The sequence below is a fragment of the Erpetoichthys calabaricus genome, chromosome 8, assembly GCF_900747795.2.
Source record: "Erpetoichthys calabaricus chromosome 8, fErpCal1.3, whole genome shotgun sequence".
Lineage (NCBI taxonomy): Eukaryota > Metazoa > Chordata > Cladistia > Polypteriformes > Polypteridae > Erpetoichthys > Erpetoichthys calabaricus.
The window spans coordinates 7,912,451-7,937,827 of NC_041401.2; the positions used below are offsets into that span (position 1 = coordinate 7,912,451).

General features: G+C 42.3%; 1 protein-coding gene across 1 annotated transcript in view; it reads right to left on the bottom strand.

The window, feature by feature from the left end:
• Nucleotides 1–20,692, bottom strand: part of nckap1 (NCK-associated protein 1) — a 272,226-nt gene extending 251,534 nt beyond the window's left edge. The window contains 1 exon segment of the mRNA XM_051930467.1: nucleotides 20,306–20,692. Coding sequence (XP_051786427.1) covers nucleotides 20,306–20,413 — 108 coding nt within the window. The 5' untranslated portion in view covers nucleotides 20,414–20,692.
• Nucleotides 20,693–25,377: the final 4,685 nt, after the last annotated feature.

Consider the following 25,377-nt stretch of genomic DNA (forward strand, 5'->3'; position numbering starts at 1 on the left):
TCTTACGTTTACATGTCCAGAGTTGCACCATCTTGTATTTACATAGAGAGCGAGTCTTCCTCCTTTCCGCAGGTATTTGTGTCTTTGTCCGCTCTAACTGTGCTAAACCTGGATAGCTCCACGTTAGCATCTGGGATGCTAGTTGTTAGCCACGTTTCACAAAAGCACAACAAACTGCATTCTCTGTAGGTCCTGACATTTTTCACCAGCGCAGCCAGTTCGTCGATCTTACCTGGTAGTGAGTTCACATTTCCCAGGATCACAGAAGGCACCAAAGGTTTGTAACGCCACTTTGTCGCACGCTGCCTTGCCTTTAATTTAGCGCCGGCTCTGCTGCAATGATACCGCCTTCTTACCTCGTCAGGTAAATAGGGAACCACACCGGTGCGGGCATTTGTTCTCAGCACTTGAAGTTGACTACTTGAATAGACGAGTCTCGGCGTGTAAAAATCCATCTCCAAGTAGTAAAAAAGTAGTACAAAGTGTCCAGGGAACGAGTCCACATAAAAGAAAGTGGTAGGAGCGATCAGTTAAAATAGATAAAAAGGTAGAAAGGTAAAGTCATACACGCAGCTGCTGGAAAGTAACATCTGTTACTGTGTGCTGTGGCCGCTGTTGCCACCTGTTTGCTGTTTCTGGCAGCTGCACGGGGGCGTATTGATGGCCAGCAGGAATGCGTGGTGGGCAGGCTGCCTGGCTTTCTTCACACAACAGTGGCAGTCACAGTGCGACGCAATCTGGTTTATACCTTTGTCATCGTAAGTGGCAGTCCTCCCAGGCGAACGTTGCTGTAGGTGCATCAGCAAAACGAACGTGTTCAGCACAAAGATCAGCCGATGACAGTACCGCACTTTTTGTTTTCCGATCTCCATCTCCAGATCATTTGTATCAAGATCAGAGTCTGACAAGTTAAAGAACGATTCAGCGATAATATGTAAAATGTCGTCCACGGAGTATTTTGCTTTGCACATTCGCTTTAGTCACCCGCCAGATGTCAATGTAATTTTAGAGGTTGTTTGCTCTTTGCTACTCATGCATGTGCAGGAAATCAAGGTCAAATCAATGAAGCTAACTTTCCTTTTAGCAAAGAGAGTCAAACTAAAACGTAACGGCGAGTTTTGTTGCTGTATACAGCTGATTACCGTTGTCTATCCCTGAATTTCGACAAAAGTCGACATCCATCCTGAAAGAGTTAAGGAGCATGCCCAAAGTAGCTAGCTATACATGGCTATCTCAGTTATCAATGAACAAGTTTCCATGCCTAATAATATTGCAACTATGAACTATGGGGGAAAAAAAAAAAAAAACACACAAACTATCCTGTATTGAGCCACTGGAAATAAACAACCAGGTGAAATGTAAGAGAGCGTCTCCTGAAAACCTATTCAAGAAAAATGCCAGCAGCACGTCTCACAGACACATTTTGTCATTCCAGTTTGCCACAGCTAAGGAAACTGTAAGGTTTCATTTCATAGTGCTAAGTACATTTCACAAATTTAAATTCCAGCTGGTACATTAAATCATTCCATATGACAAACTGTGTTTTACTTTATTATGATTTAAAAAAAAAAATGCAAAAAACATTTTGGTACCCCTCCATGGGAAAAAAAAAAAAAGATCCATGTCTTGTTTTATGTGTGTGTCCCACGCTGAACTTGGATCAGAAAAAGCAAAGGAGAGAGTTGTCTGAGAAGATCAGAAAGAAAATGATAGACAAGGATGTTAAAGGCAAAGGCTAGAAGACCACCATCTCCAAGCAGCTTGGTGTTCCTGTGACAACAGTGTGAAATATTATGAAGAAGTTGAAGGTCCTTAGGACTGTAGCCAACCAAGAGGAAAATCGACCCCAGAAGGCTAGTGAGAATGGCAGACAAAAAGCCAAGGACAACTTCCAAAGAGATACAAGCTGAACTCCAAAGTCAAGGTCCATCAGTGTCTGATCACACCATACACAGGTTTTTGCGTGACACTGGGATCAATGGAAGAAGACCCCACTGTTGAAAGAAAAACATAGAAAAGCCAGAGTGGAATTTGCTAAAATGGATACTGACAGGTCACAATGCTTCTGGGAGAGGACGGATGACACAAGACTGGAGTTTTTCCACATACAAAATAAAAAAATAAAAAAAATTAATTTAAAAAAAAAAAAATCGGGACTGGTCTCCCCTCGACTTCCTTGTATACTCAGATATGGGGATGGGGATCGACTTTCACAATAAAAGAGTTTTCTTCGGTTGATCAGTGTCAAGAAAAATTGGGAGTGGTCTCATATATGGAGATAGATATTTGAGGAGTAAACCTCAAGACAATTATTATATTTTTATATTAAATACATTAAAGAACCATCAACAACAAATCAAATCAAATTAATAATATACTGAACAAATACTATAAAAGTAAAGATGAATAAATCGGACTCTGCAGCTGCAAAAGTACCACTTCGGGTTAGCGAAATGGCTCAAAAGTTAATAGAAATCTACATTTTGTACCTAATACTTGTATGCAAAATTTGCATGGCCTAACTGAAAGAGTACTCAAGTTATCATGTTTACATATATCACACACATACTATATATATATATATATATATATATATATATATATATATATATATATATATATATATATATATATATATATATATATATATTATATTCACGGCATTCAAAGTCTGTGTCACAATCTGATTGTATGGGTGGTTACCTACCAGGTAACGCTTGTGGTTGGCCAGCAATCTGCTAACATCCACCACGGTGCCCTCAGTTTGTGAGGAGCAGATCATATATTATATATATATATATATATCTTCTTCTATAATACGCTATCATGGTGGTTCGTTTGTCTGTCCAGGATTTTAAATCACCTGTAGCTCACAAACCGTTTCACCTATTGACTTGAAATTTGGTACATATATACTACGTGACGTCTACTATCCGCTTTTGGGGTGATGATTTTATTACTCTTTTTATTTTTATTTTATTTTATTGTAGAAGCAACTCTCTGCAGCTTGCAGCAGGGCGGCACATGTATACGGGCGCCGTTCTCATTCCCTACCACCTTCGCTAATCATTCTTGAGGCAGATTGAAGATTTAAGTGCCAGATTAAGTGAAAGATTAAAGAAAACATACTAAGTAATTGCAACACAAAAACTAATTTAATCAGTTTTAACACGAAAAGATGCCGACAAAAGAAAAGAAGCAGCGGGCTGCTAGGGTGGAATAAAGAACAGCTGCTCAGGAAGCAGCAAGTGCATCATCCTTTGAGCAACCGAATGGTAAACAGAGACGGAGAAAGAGGAGGAATACTATAAATGCTCAAGTCAAGTGTATTCACTGCACGTTATTGTGCAGTGCGCCGTTACTGGTATATTTTATATATACATACATACATACATACATACATACATACATACATACATACATACATATGTATGTATATGCACAGACAGACACTAGGAGACCTAACAGACCACCATAGCTGCTACGTGTATTCACATTGTTTAACGTGTAGGACTTCTGTGAACTTTTCTGCTCATGAGAAAATTGGGTTGCGAGAAAAAAAACTAAGAATTTTTCAAAACCCTGATGCAGTGCTTGGATGCTTCCCAGCTTCTGAGTGTAGGATTAGTGGATTAATGTGGGAATGTTTTAATGTCCAGCGACTGGAATATGGAGTCTCACTCAGTTTCCTAATTGGGTGTCTTAGTTTAGACTTGTACAGATGAGATATGCAAAAAACTTTCCACACAGGGAAGAAAAGGAATAATACATCCCTCAGGATTTCTCAAGGTATGTACCACAGACAGTGTGTCAATCCTACAAAAGCTTTCCCAATACAAGGGTGGCAGAGGATTTTTTTGTCGCTGCCTGAAGAAAGTGCCTGAGTTGCCTCCAAAGCTTGCATATTGTAATATTTTTGTTAGCCAATAAAATGTGTCATTTTGCTTGACTTTTCATTATATATATATATATATATATATATATATATATATATATATATATATATATATATATATATATATACACACACACACACACACACACATATATACACACATACATACAGTCAAAATCGATTTTAACTAGCTCAGTTATAACGATTTCTTGGTTATAATGAAAAAAATTTATTTTTGAAAGATATACCAGCTATTCGCATGTAAACTTGCCCTGTTATAACGAGCGAAATCTCGGTTATTACAAACAACACTTGACCACATCCTGGACTTTTGCGAATCACTAGCGCAATAAATTTCAATATGCAATAAATTGCAATTTATTGCCTGGAACAATGTGACGACTGTTACCATACAGAATTGCTTCAGGAAATCAACATGTGATATTTTTGAAGAAGAGGATGAATTGCCGTTATCTACATGGGTTTGCCAAAACAATATTAAAATTAATATTGTAAATTATTATGATTATCAACACGTGGATGACAAATTGTTTAATATTGTTCTTTATCAGTATGCTGCTGCTGGAGTATGTGAATTTCCCCTTGGGATTAATAAAGTATTTATCTATCTACCTATATTTCGGAATTCCTACTGAAAACAAAATCATAAACGCGTTGCTTCAAATAGAAGATGATGAAGATGACAAGGAGGAAGATGGCGTTGGCATATTGGATTTACCAGAACACAATTTACCAACATTGTTTGATGCCGAAAATGCCTGCAATAGATTGATGGCATTTTTTCAAGGGACTAATGCGAAAAAGCAAGCGTTGGATGCATTAATTGTTTAAAGAGGCGAACTGCGTGACTGTATATTACAAAGTTTAAAACAAAAAAGTATTTTGGACTTTCTTAAAAAATAGTATATTGTACTTAATGTATGTTTTCATTAAGGGCTAAATGTATTTTTTTTTTTAATAAATCACTATTACTTTAATAGACTGATTTAGTTTTTCTCAAATTCACATTTCCCGGTTATAGCGAATTCTGCTTATAACAAGCAAATAGTGTCAGTCCCATCAAACTCACTTTAACTGAGTTTGACTGTATCTTTATATATAATACACTACTGTGGCTGTTCGTTTGTCTGTCCAGGATTTTAAATCACCTGTAGCTCACAAACCATGTGACCGATTGACCTGAAATTTGGTACAGTAATCCCTCCTCCATCGCGGGGGTTGCGTTCCAGAGCCACCCGCGAAATAAGAAAATCCACGAAGTAGAAACCATATGTTTATATGGTTATTTTTATATTGTCATGCTTGGGTCACAGATTTGCGCAGAAACACAGGAGGTTGTAGAGAGACAGGAACGTTATTCAAACACTGCAAACAAACATTTGTCTCTTTTTCAAAAGTTTAAACTGTGCTCCATGACAAGACAGAGATGACAGTTCCGTCTCACAATTAAAAGAGTGCAAACATATCTTCCTCTTCAAAGGAGTGTGCGTCAGGAGCAGAGTCTGTCAGAGAGGAAAGCAAACAAATCAATAGGGCTGTTTGGCTTTTAAGTATGCGAAGCACCGCGGCACAAAGCTGTTGAAGGCGGCAGCTCACACCCCCTCCATCAGGTGCAGAGAATGCGAAGCACCGTGCAGCATGTCGCTTCAGGAAGCAGCTGTACAGAAGGTAGCAACGTGAAGATAATCTTTCAGCATTTTTAGATGAGCGTCCGTATCGTCTAGGTGTGCGAACAGCCCCCCTGCTCAATCCCCCTACATCAGGATCAGAGAAAGTCAGCGCAAGAGAGAGAGAGAGAGAAAAGTGAGTTGGGTAGCTTCTCAGTCATCTGCCAATAGCGTCCCTTGTATGAAATCAACTGGGCAAACCAACTGAGGAAGCATGTACCAGAAATTAAAAGACCCATTGTCCGCAGAAATCCGCGAACCAGCAAAAAATCCGCGATATATATTTAAATATGCTTACATATAAAATCCGCGATAGAGTGAAGCCGCGAAAGGCGAAGCGCGATATAGCGAGGGATTACTGTACACAAATACTATGTGACGTCTACTGTCCGCTTTCGGGGTGATGATTGACCTACAAGGTTATTCCTCTTTTTATTTTTATTTTTTTGTAGAATCAACTCTCAGCAGCAGTGCAGCGCATGTGTATGGGCGCCGTTCTCATCCCCACCACCTTTGCCGTCACTTCCCTTACCTCTTCATATCTTAAATCATTCTTGAGGCAGATTGAAGACTTAAGTGCCAGCTTAAGTGAAAAATTAAGGAAAATGCACTAATTAATTGCAACACAAACACTTAATCAGTTTTAACGCGAAAAGATGCCAACAAAAGAAGAGAAGAAGCGGGCCGCTAGGGTGGAGAAAAGAAGAGCTGCTCAGGTGGCAGCAAGCGCATCAACCTCTGAGCAAATGAATGCTAAACGTACAGAGAAAGAGAATGAAAACTACAAGTCAAGTGTATTCACTGCACATTATCGTGCAGTACACTGTTACTGGTATACTATATAAAATCCAGTGTCTGTCTGTTTTTCACGAGAGAATCACTTAAGGGATTGAGATAAGGTTTTTTTCTATAATTTGCTTGAACATTTAAGTTGATTTTGCAACTTCTCTCATTGCGCTAAGAATCATAGTTCGCTTGCAGGAGAGATATATTTGCGCTAATCTGAGACAGAAGCTGCAGGCCGAGGGGAGGGGGAAGCGTGACATCAGAAGTGGGGAGCCGGGCAGGGCGCTCCTCACTGTCCTGTTTCATTACTGTACGAGCAGAGCCACAGGGGACAGCTAGTTAAGTATAATTATAACACATAAAAAACAATTGGTCACTCAAGTATTGACATCCCATAATCATTACTGGTGAAGCCCATTAGTTTTAAAACTTAGCTAAATGGAGATCAACTGTCAAGTGGTTTCACCTAAATGTGGAAGGGACAACTTGTGGTGAGGCAAAATGGTGGCCTAACCGACACAATCATGACAATAGGACACTCCAAGCCACTCCATGAAAAGGAGAAAAAGCAGAAACCAGGGGGATAAAGACAAGAAAATATCTGGGTGGAGTGGTGGCTCTGAGGCTAAGGATCTGTGCTGGTACCCAGAAGGTTGCCAGTTCGAATCCTCGTCACTGCCAAAAGAGATCCTACTCTGCTGGGCCCTTGAGCAAGATCCTTAACCTGTAATTGCTCCAGGGGCGCTGTACAATGGCTGACCCCAAGGGGTATGCGAAAACTAACAAATTCCTAATACAAGAAATTGCATAAGGCGAAATAAAGAATAAATAAAGAACAAATATCTTAAATTAATCAGGAAAAAGTGGAAAGAATGTGGCACAAGTGTAAATCTGCTAGAGCAGGCCGTCCACAAACACTGAAGAAGACAAGTGAAGAGGCCACCAAGAGACCTCTGAAGGAGTTACAAGCTGCATTGACTGACATTGAAGAGACGGAGCAGACAACGGGTCTCAGGGTGCTTCACCAGTCTCTGCTTTATGGGATTGTAGCAAACAGGGGAAAAAAACACCACACTGGACATCTCAGCTAGAGTTTGCCAGAAGGCACAAGGAGGACTTCAAGATGAGCCAGAAAAAGGTCTACGGTCTGATGAGACCAAAACGGAGCTAAATGCTGCATAACAGAACACATTATTTTAAAAAAAAAACAAACGCCAACCCCTCAATAAATCATGATGGTTGCAGTTGGGGATGCTTCTCTGCAGCAGGCCCTGGAATGCTTGTGAAGGGAAAATGAATGCAGCAAAATTCTGGGGAAAAAAAAAAATCACGGAGGAAGACCTGACGTAGTCTTTAAGAAACTTGCACCTTGGGAGAAGATGCGTTTTCCAGGAAGACAATGACTCCAACTTTCACAGTAATGGCTTCAAGACAACAATGTGAACATTCTGGAGTTGCAGAATCACAGTCCAGATCTCAATCCAAGGGAGAATTTGTGGCTGGACTTGAAAAAGCCGATCTTCGTGCAACTTAACAAAGCTTGGGCAGTTTTGCAAAGAAGAATGGGATGGCAGTGTGGACTTGTGGAAAGTATGCCAACTCAAAGCTGTCATGGCTACAAAAAGTACATCAACTTAAAAACTCACTTGAAGAAGATGAATACTTAAGGGGGTCAATTATGTGTATCATCCTGTAAGTTTTAAAAGAATCCATATTAGGGACACAGTGACCGGAACACTTCCAAGCTTGACTGAACATATCAGGGGCTTTCTTAAGTGGAGATACTGAAAAAGTCCTAAGTGTGGAGTTTGCATTCTGCATTCTGTTCCATGGATGGAACTTTAACACTTTCAGATGAATTACCAGGGGTTTATCAGAAGACTTCATCAGAGGACCAGTGCTCTCTGAAAGAGATCCCTCAAAAGGATTATCAAGTTTTCTCGTGGGAGTGTGGACAAGGGATGTCGTGTCTGCTGTTTTTTCCCCAGCATGTTTGATAAGAAAAAAGGAATTCTCAGGAACACATTTAGAAGGAAATCTCATGCCAGTTTACACACAGGGTCTGTCAGGGTATTGAAGACCTTCCAAGATCTGATCTGTAAGAACAGTGGGCCGTTTGACTGACAATGTAGAAATATACACCCGATGCCTGATGCTCAACAGAAAGCAATCAAAGACAACAGTGAACCTGACACACAACCATCACCTCTGAATAAGGCCCAAAACGTGTACAAGTGATCAAATTTAGAATGGAACCCACATTTCATCACACGTGGATGGTTGTATTTCTAGCAAAAAGGAAAGCACATCATCATAATCAGCTGCATGAGAACCGAGTGTCATCTTACGTGAAGCTCGCAAAGGCAGAGTGTGTGGGGACTGGACGCCGACACACGTATAAAACACACATGAGCCTTAAATGGCCGGGGTCCGGCTTACTTGTCTGAACTTACAAACCTGAGCGCACTTTAAAATCTCAAGATGCCAGTCTGCTTATGATTCCAAGGATTAATAAAATAACAGCGGGAGGTCGAGCTTTTAGTTACAAGGCCCCTAAACCGTGAAGTGGTCTGCCTGCTAGTATAAGAGATGCCCCTTCGGTCTCAGCTTTCAAATCCTGGCTGAAGACTCACAACTTCAGTTTAGCACACCCTGACTAGAGCTGCTGATTAACTGTGCAGACATCATCTCTGTTGTTAGTCATTAGCACTAAAACAGAAGTAACATGATTTGAATTTGTTACTAACCCTCACCTATTCTGTTTCTCTTCTCGGTACTCAAATGTGGCACTTGGTGCCACGGCCCACCTGCCAATTTGTTTTGCCTGCCTAAGGTAAAGTCATCTCTGATGGAGGATCGCAGGAATCGTGGGGTAGAGGGGTCCTTTCATCAGATTGGCTGTCTCAGCTGTGGAATGGTCAATAGGGGGAGGCAGCTTGATGGCCGAGGTCTCCAGGACTCTGAAAAATCAAAATCCTATTATGTGATATCATCTACTGTTGAATTCTGCTCTGTACTTGAAATATTTTTGTTTTACTATTATACTGTATTGAGGATTATTTGTGTTCTGTTCTGTGTATTGTATTGTATTGACCCCCTTCTTTTCGAGACCCATTGCACGCTCATCCTACCTGGAAAGGGGTCTCTCTTTGAATTGCCTTTCCTAAGGTTTCTTCCATTTCTTCCTACAAGGTTTTTTTTTGGGAGTTCTTCCTTGACTTCTTAGCGAGTCAAAGCTGGAGGGCTGTCAAGAGGGAGGGCCTGTTAAAGCCCATCACAGAACTCCTTGTGTGATTTTGGGCTATACAAAAATAAACTATTGTATTGTACATGCCCTGTGTTGGCTGGGATTGGCTCCAGCAGACCCCCATGACCCTGTGTTCGGATTCAGCGGGTTGGAAAATGGATGGATGGATGAACATTTTTTCAAAAGATACTAACAGACGTTCTCAAGTTTGGACATTGCATTTTATAGGCTTTTCCATGGTAGGACTGTGGATGCTTTCAGATGAATTACAGGGGTTTATAAGAAGTCTTCATCAGAGGAGGGACACGATCTCAAAGAGATGCCACTTGAATGTTTACATATGAAATACATGAGTTTATAAGAAGATTCCATCAGAGGGCAGACATGTCTCAAAGAGGTCCCTCAAAAGTGTTTTTTATTTTTTTTTCGTGTTTTATATTTTGCCTTAAACAATTTCCTGTTTTCGGAATTTGGTAGTTTTCACATACCCCTTGGGGTCAGAGCACAGGGTCAGCCATTGTGCAACACACCTGTAGCAATTGCAGGTTAAGGGCCCAGCAGAGTAGGATCTCTTTTGGCAGGAACGGGGATGCGAGCTGGAACCTTCTGGATACCAGCTCAGATGCTAAGCCTCAGAGGCACCAAGTGTTCTCGTGGGATGTTGCGTTTTTTCCCCCAGTGTGTTTGATAAGAAATTAGGAGCTCTCAGAAACAATTCAGGCCTTCCAAGGTGTCTTACAAATAACCATTGGCAATGTAAAAATGGCCCAACAGAAAGCAATCAAAGACAACAGTGAACCTGACACAGAACCATCACCTCTGAATCTCTAAATAAGGCCCATTATGTGAAGCCCATCGTCTAACCAAGGACTGTGAACGTTTTCACATGAATTGCAGGGGGTTTATAAGCAGATTTTATCAGAGTCAGACACGGTCCCTTGGTCTCTATGGTCCTCTATGGTCACATTGAGATCCACCTGAACAGTTTCACATGAATTACAGTAGGTTTATAAGAAAATGCCCAACCTCTGCCTAATGTTAATCAGAAAGCAATCAAAGACAACAGCGAACCTGACACAGAACCATCACCTCTGAATAATGCCGAGAACACGTACAAGTGATCAAACTTAGAATGGAACCCACATTTCATCATATGTGGACAGATGCATTTTTAGCAAAAAGGAAAGCACAACAACATCATGAGCAGCTGCATGAGAAATAAGTCTTACATGAAGTCCATCAGCTTGCAAAAGCAGAGTGTGAGGGGACCAGACGCACACACACGTATAAAACACACATGAACATTTTATAATGTTTATAAGAACATAAGAAGGGTTTATAAGAAGATTTCATCGGAGGAAGGACACGGTCTCAAAAAGATGACTCTTGAATGCTTACAGACGAAGTATAAGAGTTTATAAGAAGATTTCATCCGAGGGCAGACACATCTCAAAGAGATCCACCCAAACACTTTCAGATGAATTACGGGGTTTTATCTGAAGACCTCATCAGAGATCACAAAGAGATTCACATTGACTGCTCTCAGATCAATCACAAGGGTTTATCAGAAGACTTCACCAAAGGACAGACTCAGTCTCAAAGAGGTCCCTCAAAAGTGATTTTTTTTGTGTGTTCTATATTTCACTTTATACAATTTCCTGTGTTAGGAATTAGTTACATTTTTCACATACCCCTTGGGGTTAGAGCACAGGGTCAGCCACCCACAACTGAACACCAGCAAAACCAAGGAGCTGGTGGTGGATTTCAGGAGACCCAGGCCCCTCATGGACCCCGTGATCATCGGAGGTGACTGTGTGCAGAGGGTGCAGACCTATAAATACCTGAGAGTGCAGCTGGATGATAAATTGGACTGGACTGCCAATACTGATGTTCTGTGCAAGAGAGGACAGAGCCGGTTATACTTCATTAGAAGGCTGGTGTCCTTCAACATCTGCAATAAGATGCTGCAGATGTTCTATCACACGGTTGTTGCGAACGCCCTCTTCTACACAGTGGTGTGCTGGGGAGGCAGCATAAAGAAGAGGGACGCCTCACGCCTGGACAAACTGGTGAGGAAGGCAGGCTCTATTGTAGGCATGGAGCTGGACAATTTGACATCCATGGCAGAGCGACGGGCGTTGAGCAGACTCCTGTCAATCATGGAGAATCCACTGCATCCACTGAACAGGATCATCTCCAGACAGAGGAGCAGCTTCAGAGACAGACTGCTGTCACCGTCCTGCTCCACTGACAGACTGAGGAGATCATTCCTCCCCACAAACTATGAGACTCTTCAATTCCACCCGGGGGGGTAAACGTTAACATTATACAAAGTTATTGACTGTCTGTATACCTGCATTGTTATCAATCTTTAATTTAATATTGTTTTTTATCAGTATGCTGCTGCTGGAGTATGTGAATTTCCCCTTGGGATTAATAAAGTATCTATCTATCTATACATACATACTGCACCCCTGGAACAATTGCAGGTTAGGGGCCCAGCAGAGAAGGATCTCTTTTGGCAGGAATGGCAACCTTCTGGATACCGGCACAGATACTTAGCTTCAGAGCCACCAAGTGTTCTCGTGGGAGTGTGAACATGGGATGTTGTATCTGCTGTTTTTTTCCCCCCACTGTGTTTGATAAGAAATCAGGACTTCTTAGAAAGAATTTGGAAGGAAATTTCAGCTAAGTTTACAAACAGGGTCTGTCAGGGTATGTAAGACATTCCAAGGTGTCTGACCTATAAGCACAGTGGGCCATTCAACTGGCAATGTAAAAATGTCCAACAGAAAGCAATCAAACACAACAGTGAACCTGACGCAGAACCATCATCTCTGAATAATGTTCATAATGCATACAAGTAATCAGAATTAGAATGGAGCCCACATTTCATCATACGTGGACAGATGTATTTCTAGCAAAAAGGAAAGCACAACAATATTATGAGCAGCTGCATGAGAATTAAGTGCCATCTTACATGAAGTCCATCAGCTTGCAAAGGCAGAATGTGAGGGGACTGGACGCACAGGCACGTATGAAACACACACATGAACATTTTTTCAAAAGATACTAAAAGAAGTTCTGAACTTAGGATTAAGCATTTTACAGGCTTATCCATGGTAGGACTGCAGATGCTTTCAGATGAATTACAGGGATTTATAAAAAAAGAAAAACAGACGGGTATCAGAAAGACTGAAAGGGAAGGTCTACAGGACGGTAGGGAGACCAGCTTTGTTATATGGGTTGGGGTCGGTGGCACTGACCAGAAAGCAGGAGACAGAGCTGGATGTGGCAGAGTTAAAGGTGTTAAGATTTGCACTGGGTGTGGCGAGGATGGACAGGATTAGAAATGAGGACATTAGAGGGTCAGCTCAGGTTGGGAGACAAAGTCAGAGAGGGCAGATTGCGTTGGTTTGGACATGTACAGAGGAGTGATGCTGGGGATATTGGGAAAAGGATGTTAAGGATGGAGCTACCGGGCAAGAGGAAGGCCTAAGAAAAGGTTTATGGATGTGGTGAGAGAGAACATGCAGATGATGGGTGTGACAGAACAAGATGACGAGGACAGGAAGATATGGAAGAAGAACAGCTGTGGCAACCCTTAACGGGAGCAGCCGAAAGAAGAAGACTACTTCATCCCAGGACAGTCACAGTCTCAAAGAGATGCCCCTTGAATGTTAACGGATGAAGTACAAGAGTTTATAAGAAGATTTCATTAGAGAGCAGACCCATCTCAAAGAGATCCACCTGAACACTTTCTGATAAATTACAGGGTTTTGTCTGAGGTCCTCATCAGAGGGCCGACATGATGTCAAAAAGATTCACATTGAATGCTTTCAGATGAATTACAAGGCAGGGGAGGCAGAGCCTCATCTGTCATCATGAAAAGTAAAAAAAAAAAAAAAAAAAAATTAATAATGATAACATCCATCCCATCCATTTTCCAACCCGCTGAATCCGAACACAGGGTCACGGGGGTCTGCTGGAGCCAATCCCAGCCAACACAGGGCACAAGGCAGGAACCAATCCAGGGCAGGGTGCCAACCCACCGCAGGACACACACAAACACACCCACATACCAAGCACACACTAGGGGCAGTTTAGGATCGCCAATGCACCTAACCTGCGTGTCTCTGGACTGTGGGAGAAAACCCATGCAGACACGGGGAGAACATGCAAACTCCATGTAGGGAGGACCCGGAAAGCGAACCCAGGTCCCCAGGTCTCCCAACTGCGAGGCAGCAGCGCTACCCATTGCGCCACCGTGCCGCCCTAATGATAACATTTCCTGTTCAAATACAGGGAGAAACGCAAAGTGCGGCAGCAACGAGCCTCACCTCACCTCCTACTGCGCTCTCCCTCACACACGGGGTTGATGCCTGCAATTGGCACGTGCCTGTTGTTGACTCTCTGTATGTCGCCAATATAAGGTTTGCAGACACGTTTATTGTACCCCCTGACTTTCCACAGTCTGGCTAAAATCATGTGTGTGACATATTTAGTCTCGCTGATCGGACATAAAACCGCAGTGAAAAGGCACAAGGTGAGGCCGACAGTACCGTGCCGCCCTGAAGAGTGCGCATGTGAGCCCAACAGGTGCTCGTTGTTGCTGTTCTTCTTCTTGGCGATAATCTCCACTGAGGTGGAGAGACTTTGAAAAGAAAATCAGGAGGACTTTAACAAGAAAGTGACAGAGATTTTCGTTCATTTACAAATAACATTAAGACCATAAACGGTTTTCAATTTTATAAAATTGGGATGAGACTAAGATAAAAAACAATCCAATATTTAAAAACAAAATTTTGACATTAAATAAAATATTCTTTTTTTTCTTGTTATCCTTTTGTTGAGCAGTCTGTATTAAAATTGATTAAAGCATCAGAATTAAAAGCTTTTAAAAACAACTAAATATTTCAATTAAGGTCAAAACTGAAATCCGTTTTTTTTGTACAGCACTCGATACTTTCATTTGTATTGAATGAGTATGAATTGTGGCAAATTTAGAACTCATGGAGGGTGAGAAGCAAATGCACTCTCTCCGCGCTATAAAACGTAACGTTCTTTCTTAGCCAAATATGTGCCTTACCTGTGTGTGTGTGTAAAGAATGCGGATGAGATATGAAACATAACCAGTAGTCAAGATGCATGCTGGATTCCAACTGAATAGTGAATAAGCTACTCTTTGGGGTTCATAAACAGTCGACCCTTGATATACGACTGGCCTGACATGCGAACAACTCGATTTACGACCAAAATTTTTGTTTTGATTTACGACCAACATCTTGCAATATGACCTGAATGCGGTCACGTGTATCCGCTTGCGCGATTGTAAACAAACAGCCGAGAGCATTTGTAAGCGTCAGTCGGAGCCCAGATACATGTGTTTGTGGACGTAATTTCGGTCAGTGCAGTGATTTATATAATTTTTTTCGATAATTGCTAAGGAAGGAAGAGAAGGTAACGAAGGTAAAGAAAGCAATCACAATCGAAACGAAGAAGGAAATTGTGCAGAAATGTGAGAGTGGTGTTCGTGTGACCGATCTCGCTAATATGTACAGCATGTCGAAATCCACCATCTCGACAATTGTACAAAGGAAAGATTTATATAAGGAAGCTCCTTCCAAACAATAACCACCTTCCATTTCATTCTCCTCCTTCTCCCTTCCTGCAGCCCAAAGATGTCAAATTAAATGGTAAGTACAGTATGAAATTGTTGTTTCTGGTAGGCTAGGCACTTTGTATAACTTTTTGGTTAGTACATTAGAAAAATTATTGGTGTTTTGGTAAATTATGCACATTATACAACCCTTTTTTATTATGAAAAGGTTAAGTAAGTGTTGCTGTGGGAGGTTCGGAACGCATTATGGGTATTTCCATTATTTCTTATGGAAAAAATAGCATTGACTTACAACCAACTACAACCAGCCCTCGCGAAAGAATTGAGCTCGTAAGTCAAGCCTCACCAGACATCAACCTCACCGCACGTCACTGTGACAAGGGTTTCTCAGAAGACTTCACCCGAGCACCAACTCGGTCTCAAAGAGATCCCACAAAAGGACACTAAGTGTTTTCCAGGGTGTGTGGACATGACATGTTGTCTCTATTTTTCCCCCCAGTGTGTTGATAAGAAATCAGGAGTTCTCAGAATCAATTCGGAAGGAAATTTCAGGTAAGTTTACACAGGGTCTGGAAGACCTTCCATGGTGTCTTACCTAGAAGAACAGTTAGCCATTCAACTGGCAAAATAAAAATGCCTAACCTCTGCCTGATGCTCAACAGAAAGCAATCAAAGACAACAGTGAGCTTGACACAATCACAATCACCTGACACAGAACCATCACCTCTGAATAATGCCCAGAACACGTACAAATGATCAAACTTAGAATGGAACCCACATTTCATCATATGTGGACAGATGTATTTTTAACAAAATGGAAAGCACAACAATATCATGAGCAGCTGCATGAGAAATACACATATGAAACACACACAAACATTTTTTCAAAAGACACAGAAAAAGCCCTAAATTTAGATGTTGGATTTTACAAACTTATCAATGGTGGGTCCACAGATGCTTTCACGTGAATTACAGGGGGTTTATTATGAAGATTCCATCAGGGGACAGACGTGGTCACATTGAGATCCACCCGAAAGCTTCACCAGAGACCTGAGTCGGTGTTAAATAGATCCCTCAAAAGGCTACCAAGCTTTCTCCTGGGTGTGTGGACCTGGCATGTTGTGTCTACTATCTTTCCCCTATTGTGCTTGATAAAAAAGAGAAGTTCTCAGGAACAATTCGGAAGGAAATTTCAGGTAAGTTCACACAGGGTCTGGAAGACCTTCCATGGTGTCTGACCTAGAAGAACAGTAAGCCATTCGACTGGCAATGTTAAAATGCCCAACCTCTACTTAATGTTAATCAGAAAGCAATTAAAGACAAGAGAGAACCTGACACAGAACCATCATCTCTGAATAATGCCCAGAACACGTATAAGTGATCACACTTAGACTGGAACCCACATTTCATCGTACGTGGACGGTTGTATTTTTTGCAAAATGAAAGCACAACAACATTCTAATTTTCCCTCCGGGACAAATAAAGTACTGTACATTGATCTATCTGTCAGAAAGCAGGAGGTGGCAGAGTTAAAGACATTAAGATCTGCATTGGGTGTGACGAAGATGGACAGGATTAGAAATGAGAACATTAGAGGGTCGGCTCAGTTTGGAGTGTTGGAAGACAAAGCTAGAGAGGCGAGACTGCGTTGGTTTGGAGATATACAGAGGAGTTAGGCTGGGTATATTGGGAAAAGGGTGCAAAAGATAGTGTTGCAGGCAAGAAGAGAAGAGGAAGGCCTAAGAGAAGATTTATGGATGTGGTGAGAGAGGACATGAAGGTGGTGGGTGTGACAGAGCAAGATGGAGAGGACAGGAAGATATGGAAGAAGATGATCCGCTGTGGCGACCCCTAACGGGAGCAGCTGAAAGAAGTAGAAGAAGAAGAAGAAGATCTCTCTATCATGAGCAGCTGGAAGAGAACTAAGTGCCGCCTTATATGAAGCCCATTGGTGGCTCAACGCTCACACAAACATTTAATCAAAAGACACTGGAAATATCCCAAGTTCAGATGTTACATTTTGCAAGCTAATCAATGGGAGGACTGTGAACGCTTTCACATGAACTACAGGGGGTTTATAAGAAGATTTTAATCAGGGGACAGACACGGTCCCCTGGTCTCTATAGTCCTCTATGGTCACACAGAGATCCACCTGAACAGTTTCACATGAATTACAGGGGGTTTATAAGAAGATTTTATCAGGGGACAAGACACAGTCAAAAGAGATCCACCTGAACACTTCCAAATGAATTACAATGGTTTATCAGAAGACTTCACCTGAGGGCTGACTCAAAGAGATCCCTCAAAAGGCTACCAAGTGTTCTCCTGGCTGTGTGGACCTGGCATTTTGTGTCTGCTACCTTTCCTCCCATTGTGTTTGATAAGAAAAGAGAAGTTCTCAGGAACAATTCAGAAGTAAATTTCAGGTAAGCTTACACACAGGGTCTGGAAGACCTTCCATGGTGTCTGAACTAGAAGAACAGTTAGCCATTCAACTGGAAATGCAGAAATGCCCAACCTCTGCCTAATGTTAATCAGAAAGCAATTAAAGACAACAGCAAACGTGACAGAGAACCATCACCTCTGAATAAGGCCCAGGACATGTACAAGTGATCAAACTTTGAATGGAAAACACATTTCAACTTATGTGGATGGTTGTATTTCTAGAAAAAGAAAGGACAACATTCTAATCTATGTGTCTATCTATCTGTCTAATATGAGCAGCTGGAAGAGAACTAAGTGCCACTTTACATGGAGCCCATCAGCTCATCAAGGCAGAGCATGTGGGGGCTCGATGCTCACACAAACATTTTTTCAAAAGACACTGAAAACATCCAAAGTTCAGATGTTGCATTTTGCAAACTTATCAATGGCAGGACTGTGAACACTTTCACATGAATTACAGTGGGATTATAAATAGATTTTATCAGGGGACTGACACGGTCCCCTGGTCTCTATGGTCACACAGAGATACACCTGAACAGTTTCACATGAATTTCAGGGGTTTTATAAGAAGATTGTATCAGGGGACAGTCATGGGACAGACACGGTCACATAGAGATCCACCTGAACACTTCCAAATGAATTACAATGGTTTATCAGAAGACTTCACCTGAGGGCTGACTCAAAGAGATCCCTCAAAAGGCTACCAAGTGTTCTCCTGGGGGTGTGGTACCTGGAATGTTGTCTCTGCTATCTTTCCCCCATTGTGTTTAATAAGAAAAGAGAAGTTCTCAGGAACAATTCAGAAGAAAATTTCAGGTAAGCTTACACACAGGGTCTGGAAGACCTTCCATGGTGTCTGAACTAGAAGAACAGTTAGCCATTCAACTGGCAATGTAGAAATGCCCAACCTCTGCCTAATGTTAATCAGAAAGCAATTAAAGACAACAGCGAATGTGACACAGAACCATCACCTCTGAATAATGCCCAGAACACGTACAAGTAATCACACTTTTGACTGGAACCCATATTTTATCTTATGTGGATGGTTGTATTTCTAGCAAAACAAAAGCACACAACATTCTAATCTATTTATCTATCTGTCTGTCCATCATAAGCAGCTGGATGAGAACCAAGTGCCACCTAATGTGAAGCATATGTGGACTGCTGTATTTCTATCAAAACAGAAGCACAACATCATTCTAATATCTCCCATGGGGACAAAAAAAGTACATCAATCTATCATGAGCAGGTGGAAGGGAACCAAGTGCCACCTAAGGTGAAGCCCATCGGCTCACCAAGGCAGAGCATGTGGGGGCTCGACGCTCACACAAAACATTTTTTCAGAAGACACTGAAAACATCCTAAGTTCAGATGTTGCATTTTGCAAACTTATCAATGGCAGGACTGTGAACACTTTCAAATGAATTACAGGGGGTTTCTAAAATGATCAGGGGACAGACATGGTCACATCGAGAATGCCTGATTTGTTTTGAAACTAGTTTTGTAAAACCTGACATATGTATGGCATGTTATTTGATTTTCATAAAATCAATAAAATGCAAACAAAAGAGAACGCTTCCAGATGAATTACAAGGGTTTATCATGTCTGCAGTACTAGGGTGTTCTACCGTGTTAGCCATTATGGATGTAGTGACAAGTCAAGCAAAAATGACACCTTATACTGGCTAACTAAAAACATTACAATATACAAGCTTTCGAGGTAACTTCTTCGAAAGCTTGCACATTGTAATCTTTTTAATTAGCCAATAAAAGGTGTCACTTTCTTGACTTCTCACTACAAAGGTTTATCAGAAGACTTCACCTGAGGACTGACTCAAAAAGATCCCTCAAAAGGCTACCAAGTGTTCTCCTGGGTCTGTGGACCTGGCTTGTTGTGTCTGCTGTCTTTCCCCCATTGTGCTTGATAAGAAGAGAGAAGTTCTCAGGCACAATTCAGAAGGAAATTTCAGGTATGTTTGCACAGGGTCTGTCAGGGTGGGGATGAAATGTCAAGGTGTGTGCCTTATAAGTAGAGTACTTAGAAGATCTAGAAGTCATTCGACTGACAAAGTAGAAATGCCCAACCTCTGACCAATGCTCATCAGAAAGCAATCAAATACAAAAGTGAAACTGACACCGAACCATCACCTCACAATGGGTGCAAGTAATAAGACTCGGAATGGTATTCACGTTTCATCATACGTGGACTGCTGTATGTCTAGCGAATAGCAAAACACGACAACATCACGAGCAGCTGCAAGAGAAGTGAGCGCCGTCTTACGCGAAGCCCGTCAGCTCGCAAAGGCGGAGCGTGTGAGGACTGGACGCGCACACACGTATGAAACACACATGAACAATTTTCTCAAGTCAATTCTCTCGACTGGCACAATGCGGCCCGTGCTGAATATTCTGCCTTTCACATCCCATTTGTCAACCATCCTCTGTACAGTCGTGTTTCATAGCCATGGCTTCTCTCTCCCCCCCACTCTACTCCCATCCCCCCCCCCCCCCCCCCCCCCCCCCACCATCACCAGACAGTAAAAAACAAAACGCCGCTCCACAGCCGTCTGTTCACTCGCGCCTCTTTCTCAGTTACCCTGCGCGATTGTCCACCACAGCCTTACCTTTTTGATGTTATAAATGCGGGTGAGCATCCCGATGCCCCTGTCGTTGAGGATGGTCAGTTTCTCGGCCAGCTTCTGCTGGCTGGGCTGCAACACTGCCCGCGACATGCTGCCTGCCTGCTGGAGCCGCACAGATGTACGACAAATGGACAAAATCCCAAGCCTACGCCTTTCCCTGGGCGGCACGTACGCAGGCTGCTTCTGTCAGGGAAAAAAAATCCCGAACGTTCGACCACTTAGTGCGCATCCATGGTATGTGGAGAAAATATACCAGCCAACCACCCTACTACCCCGCGACTCTCCCTACCGGACGCCTCCCTCTAGGTGTTGCCCCGGACTTCCAGAACGAGGCCGTTTCCTGCAACACCGACGCGTGTCACGTGACGCGGTCGGCTTCTGCCGCTGGGATTGCGGGAGAAGGAAGGAGAATGCGCGTGCACCTTGATGGCGTGTGGGTCAGCGGCGCGCCGAGGCGCGATCATGTGCCAACCTGCGCAATTTGCTTTGCGCGCCTTGTAAATTAAATATTTAAAAGCAGGTGATATGGGAACCTGCCATTTTACATGGGATCATCCTTGAGATAGATAGATAGATAGATAGATAGATAGATAGATAGATAGATAGATAGATGTAAAGTGTACTATATTTACGTATAGACAGTCAGAAAAGACACTACATGGATTAATATCGACACAAGGCACTATATTTACAGTCTATATTTACAGTTTACGTAGAATCTATGATTATTTTCAGTCATCAGATAGAATATCGAAGCCGCTAAATTTAGCCTAAATCGATTTATACCTACTGTAGCTAAATAGGTGTAAAATACACATATATTTAGACAGACAGACTTGTAAAAACACTATATTTAAGTCAGATATATAGAAAAGGACTGTTAAAACAGTTATAAAAGGCACTATACAATAGATAGATAGATAATGAAAGGCAGTATATAACATAGATAGATAGATAGATAGATAGATAGATAGATAGATAGATAGATAGATAGATAGATAGATATGAAAGGCACTATATAACAGATTGATAGATAGATAGATAGATAGATAGATAGATAGATAGATAGATAGATAGATAGATAGATAGATAGATAATGAAAGGCACTATATAACAGATAGATAGATATGAAAAGCACTTTATAATAGATAGATATACAGTGAAAGGCACTATATAACATATAGATAGATAGATAGATAGATAGATAGATAGATAGATAGATAGATAGATAGATAGATAATGAAAGGCACTATATAACAGATAGATAGATAGATAGATAGATAGATAGATAGATAGATAGATAGATAGATAGATAGATAGATAGATAGATAATGAAAGGCACTATATAACAGATAGATAGATAGATAGATAGATAGATAGATAGATAGATAGATAGATAGATAGATAGATAGACTGACAGTTGTTAAAGCCATCCTAAAGCCGCAGTTCTCCTTTGGGTCAAATGGCTGAGGGAGACTGCGTTCCTCTTATGTGGGTAGTGACATCCTTCACATGTTCTTCAATTCTATGATGGCCAGTGTGGTGTGATGGGCTGGTGACATCATTTCAAGAGAGGCCCACCAAATGCACAAGCTAGGAAAGACTTAGTTTTGGGAAACACTCTAGACCCCCTGGAGGTAGTAGAGGAACAGAGAATTAAAACAAACCTGAGTGCCATTATGAACAATGCTAAACATCCTTTCTGTGACACACCAACACTGAGTACATTCAGCCATCAAGTCATTCAGTAGAAGTGTGTCAAGAGACGCGACTGGGGGCTCCTTTATACCAACAGCAATACACCTGTATAGCGCCTCACTGCAACTGCTAAGTCAGAAGGGTTCTTTCTTTTTAGTCATAGAGCTGGTAAAGTTAACACGTTAATTTTTGTGATTAATGTGGCCACTTTAACACATTAAAAAATATTGTCACATCCAGTGCAGGAAACGAGGTGATCACCTCATACTGGTGTTCATTTTCTTGATTTATAGATACCTTTATGACATAGATGCAGAGGAATGGGAGGAAGGGGGGGGGGGGGGGGCACAGGGAGTGTTTCTGGCGGTTCTGGTGCAATGTTAAAAAGTTGCAAAGATAAAAATTGTGCTGTTATTTATTTAAAGTTTCCATTTTTATAAGAACATTGAATCAATGTCATATCCCATAAGTGCTAAATAAGTTATTTGAGGGGCATTAAAACCAAAATTACTCCCAGTACCAAAACATTGTCTCAGAGCATTCTCAGCCTCCAGGGTCCACTTCCTGAATGATCGTGTGGTTGTAGGTAGGACTTTCACTTTTGGTTTGTATTGAGGCTGAAGCAGAACCAGGTTATGATCTCCTTTCCCAAGCGCAGGCAGCGGGGTGGCGCTGTATGCGTCTTTAACGTTTGCATACAGTAAATCAATAGTCTTATTTCCCCGGGTGTTGCAGTCCACATACTGCTCTGAGACAATGTTTTGGAACTACAGACTGGGATATCCTGCAGGGATCACATAGTGAGAACATTGAGGAGGTTGTTGACTGCACTACTGACTACATCAACTTCTGTATGGACATTGTAGTTCCAGTAAGAACAGTACGCTGCTATGCTAACAACAAGCCATGGATTACAAGTGACATCAAGGGCCTTTTGAACCAAAAGAAAAGGGCTTTTAAAGGCGGTGACCAGCATGAGCTCAAGCGCGTGCAGAAGGAACTCCGAGTCCAGCTCAGGGCGGCGAAAGAGCAGTACAGGAGAAAGCTGGAGCAGAAGTTGCAGAACAACAGCATGAAGGAAGTGTGGGATGGGATGAAGATCGTCACTGGCTGCAGCTCAAAGCGGGGTACCACCATCGAGAGAGACGTGAAGAGAGCAAACCAAATGAACATCTTCTTTAACAGGTTTGACCACCCTAACCCACTCTCACCTCGGAGTACTGCACTCTCTACACATCCTTCTGCTGATACCAACATAGGAGAGACATCCCCACCCACAATTACAGCAGCGCAAGTGAGCAGAGAGCTGAGGAAACTTCGTGCCAGCAAAGCAGCAGGTCCAGATGGAGTATCGCCACGACTGCTGAAGGCCTGTGCATCAGAGCTGGGGGGTCCTCTACAGCGCATCTTCAACCTGAGCCTGGAACAGGGGAAAGTCCCGAGGCTTTGGAAAACATCTTGCATCACCCCAGTCCCAAAGGTATCACATCCTAGTGAGCTGAATGACTTCCGGCCTGTCGCTCTAACATCACATGTGATTAAGACCATGGAGCGGCTGCTGCTTCACCACCTAAGGCCACAGGTCCAACACGCCCTCGACCCTCTGCAGTTCGCATACCAGGAGAAGGTGGGAGCGGAAGATGCCATCATCTACATGCTACACCGATCCCTCTCCCACTTGGACAGAGGCAATGGCGCTGTAAGAATTATGTTTCTAGACTTCTCTAGCGCCTTCAACACCATCCAACCTCTGCTCCTTAGGGACAAGCTGACAGAGATGGGAGTAGATTCATACCTGGTGGCATGGATCGTGGACTATCTTACAAACAGACCTCAGTATGTGCGTCTCGGGAATTGCAGATCTGACATTGTGGTCAGCAACACAGGAGCGCCGCAGGGGACTGTACTTTCTCCGGTCCTGTTCAGCCTAAATACATCGGACTTCCAATATAACTCGGAGTCCTGCCACGTGTAAAAGTTTGCTGACGACACTGCTATCATGGGCTGTATCAGGAATGGGCTGGAGGAGGAGTATAGGGACCTAATCAAGGACTTTGTTAAATGGTGCGACTTAAACCACCTACACCTGAACACCAGCAAAACCAAGGAACTGGTGGTGGATTTTAGGAGACCCAGGCCCCTCATGGACCCCATGATCATCAGAGGTGACTGTGTGCAGAGGGTGCAGACCTATAAATACCTGGGAGTGCAGCTGGACGATAAATTGGACTGGACTGCCAATACTGATTCTCTGTGCAAGAAAGGACAGAGCCGCCTGTACTTCCTTAGAAGACTGGCATCCTTCAACATCTGCAGTAAGATGCTGCAGATGTTCTATCAGATGGTTGTGGCGAGTGCCCTCTTCTACGCGGTGGTGTGCTGGGGAGGCAGCATTAAGAAGAAGGATGCCTCACGCCTGGACAAACTGGTGAGGAAGGCAGGCTCTATTGTTGGCATAGAGCTGGATGGTTTGACATCCGTAGCAGAGCAACGGGCACCCAGCAGGCTCCTATCAATTATGGAGAATCCACTACATCCATTAAACAGTGTCATCTCCAGACAGAGGAGCAGTTTCAGCGACAGACTGCTGTCACCGTCCTGCTCCACTGATAGACTGAGAAGATCATTCCTCCCCCAAACTATGCGACTCTTCAATTCCACCAGAGGGGGTAAACGTTGAACATTATTCAAGTTATTGTCTGTTTTTTACCTGCATTTTTTATTACTCTTTAATTTAATATTTTTTGCTGCTGGAGTATGTGAATTTCCCCCTGGGATTAATAAAGTATCTATCTATCTATCTATCTATCTATCTATCTATCTATCTATCTATCTATCTATCTATCTATCTATCTATCTATCTATCTATCTATCTATCTATCTATCTATCTATTTAACTCGCCAGTCTGTCAGGCAACTTGCAGTGCTGACTGCCCTAAAGTAATGACAAAATCCTACAAATTACAAGTGCACTTGAGTTTTCCTACCCATGATTCCAGTTTGCGGCATCTTTACTAATTTACGCAAAGAGAGTAGCCTAACCACCTAAGAAATGCACAGTGCCAGTTTTTAGGAGAGACAGAGGCTACAGAGAACTTTTTCCATGCCATGAGCAAAGGTGTACGGCAGTGGTTTCCAAACTTCTTTTCTGTGGTGCCACATCCCAAGGCACCCCACTATTCTACCAATTATAAAAACATTAAATGTCATACACGTGCTAAACTGTCTGAAGGGACTTGGAGACTGGCACTCACAGATATAACACTTAGTGAGCACTTGTCTGCAGGGCTGGCGCCACCATTCAGGCGAATTAGGTATTCGTTCAGTGCACAGATTATAAGGGGGGTAAAAACCCA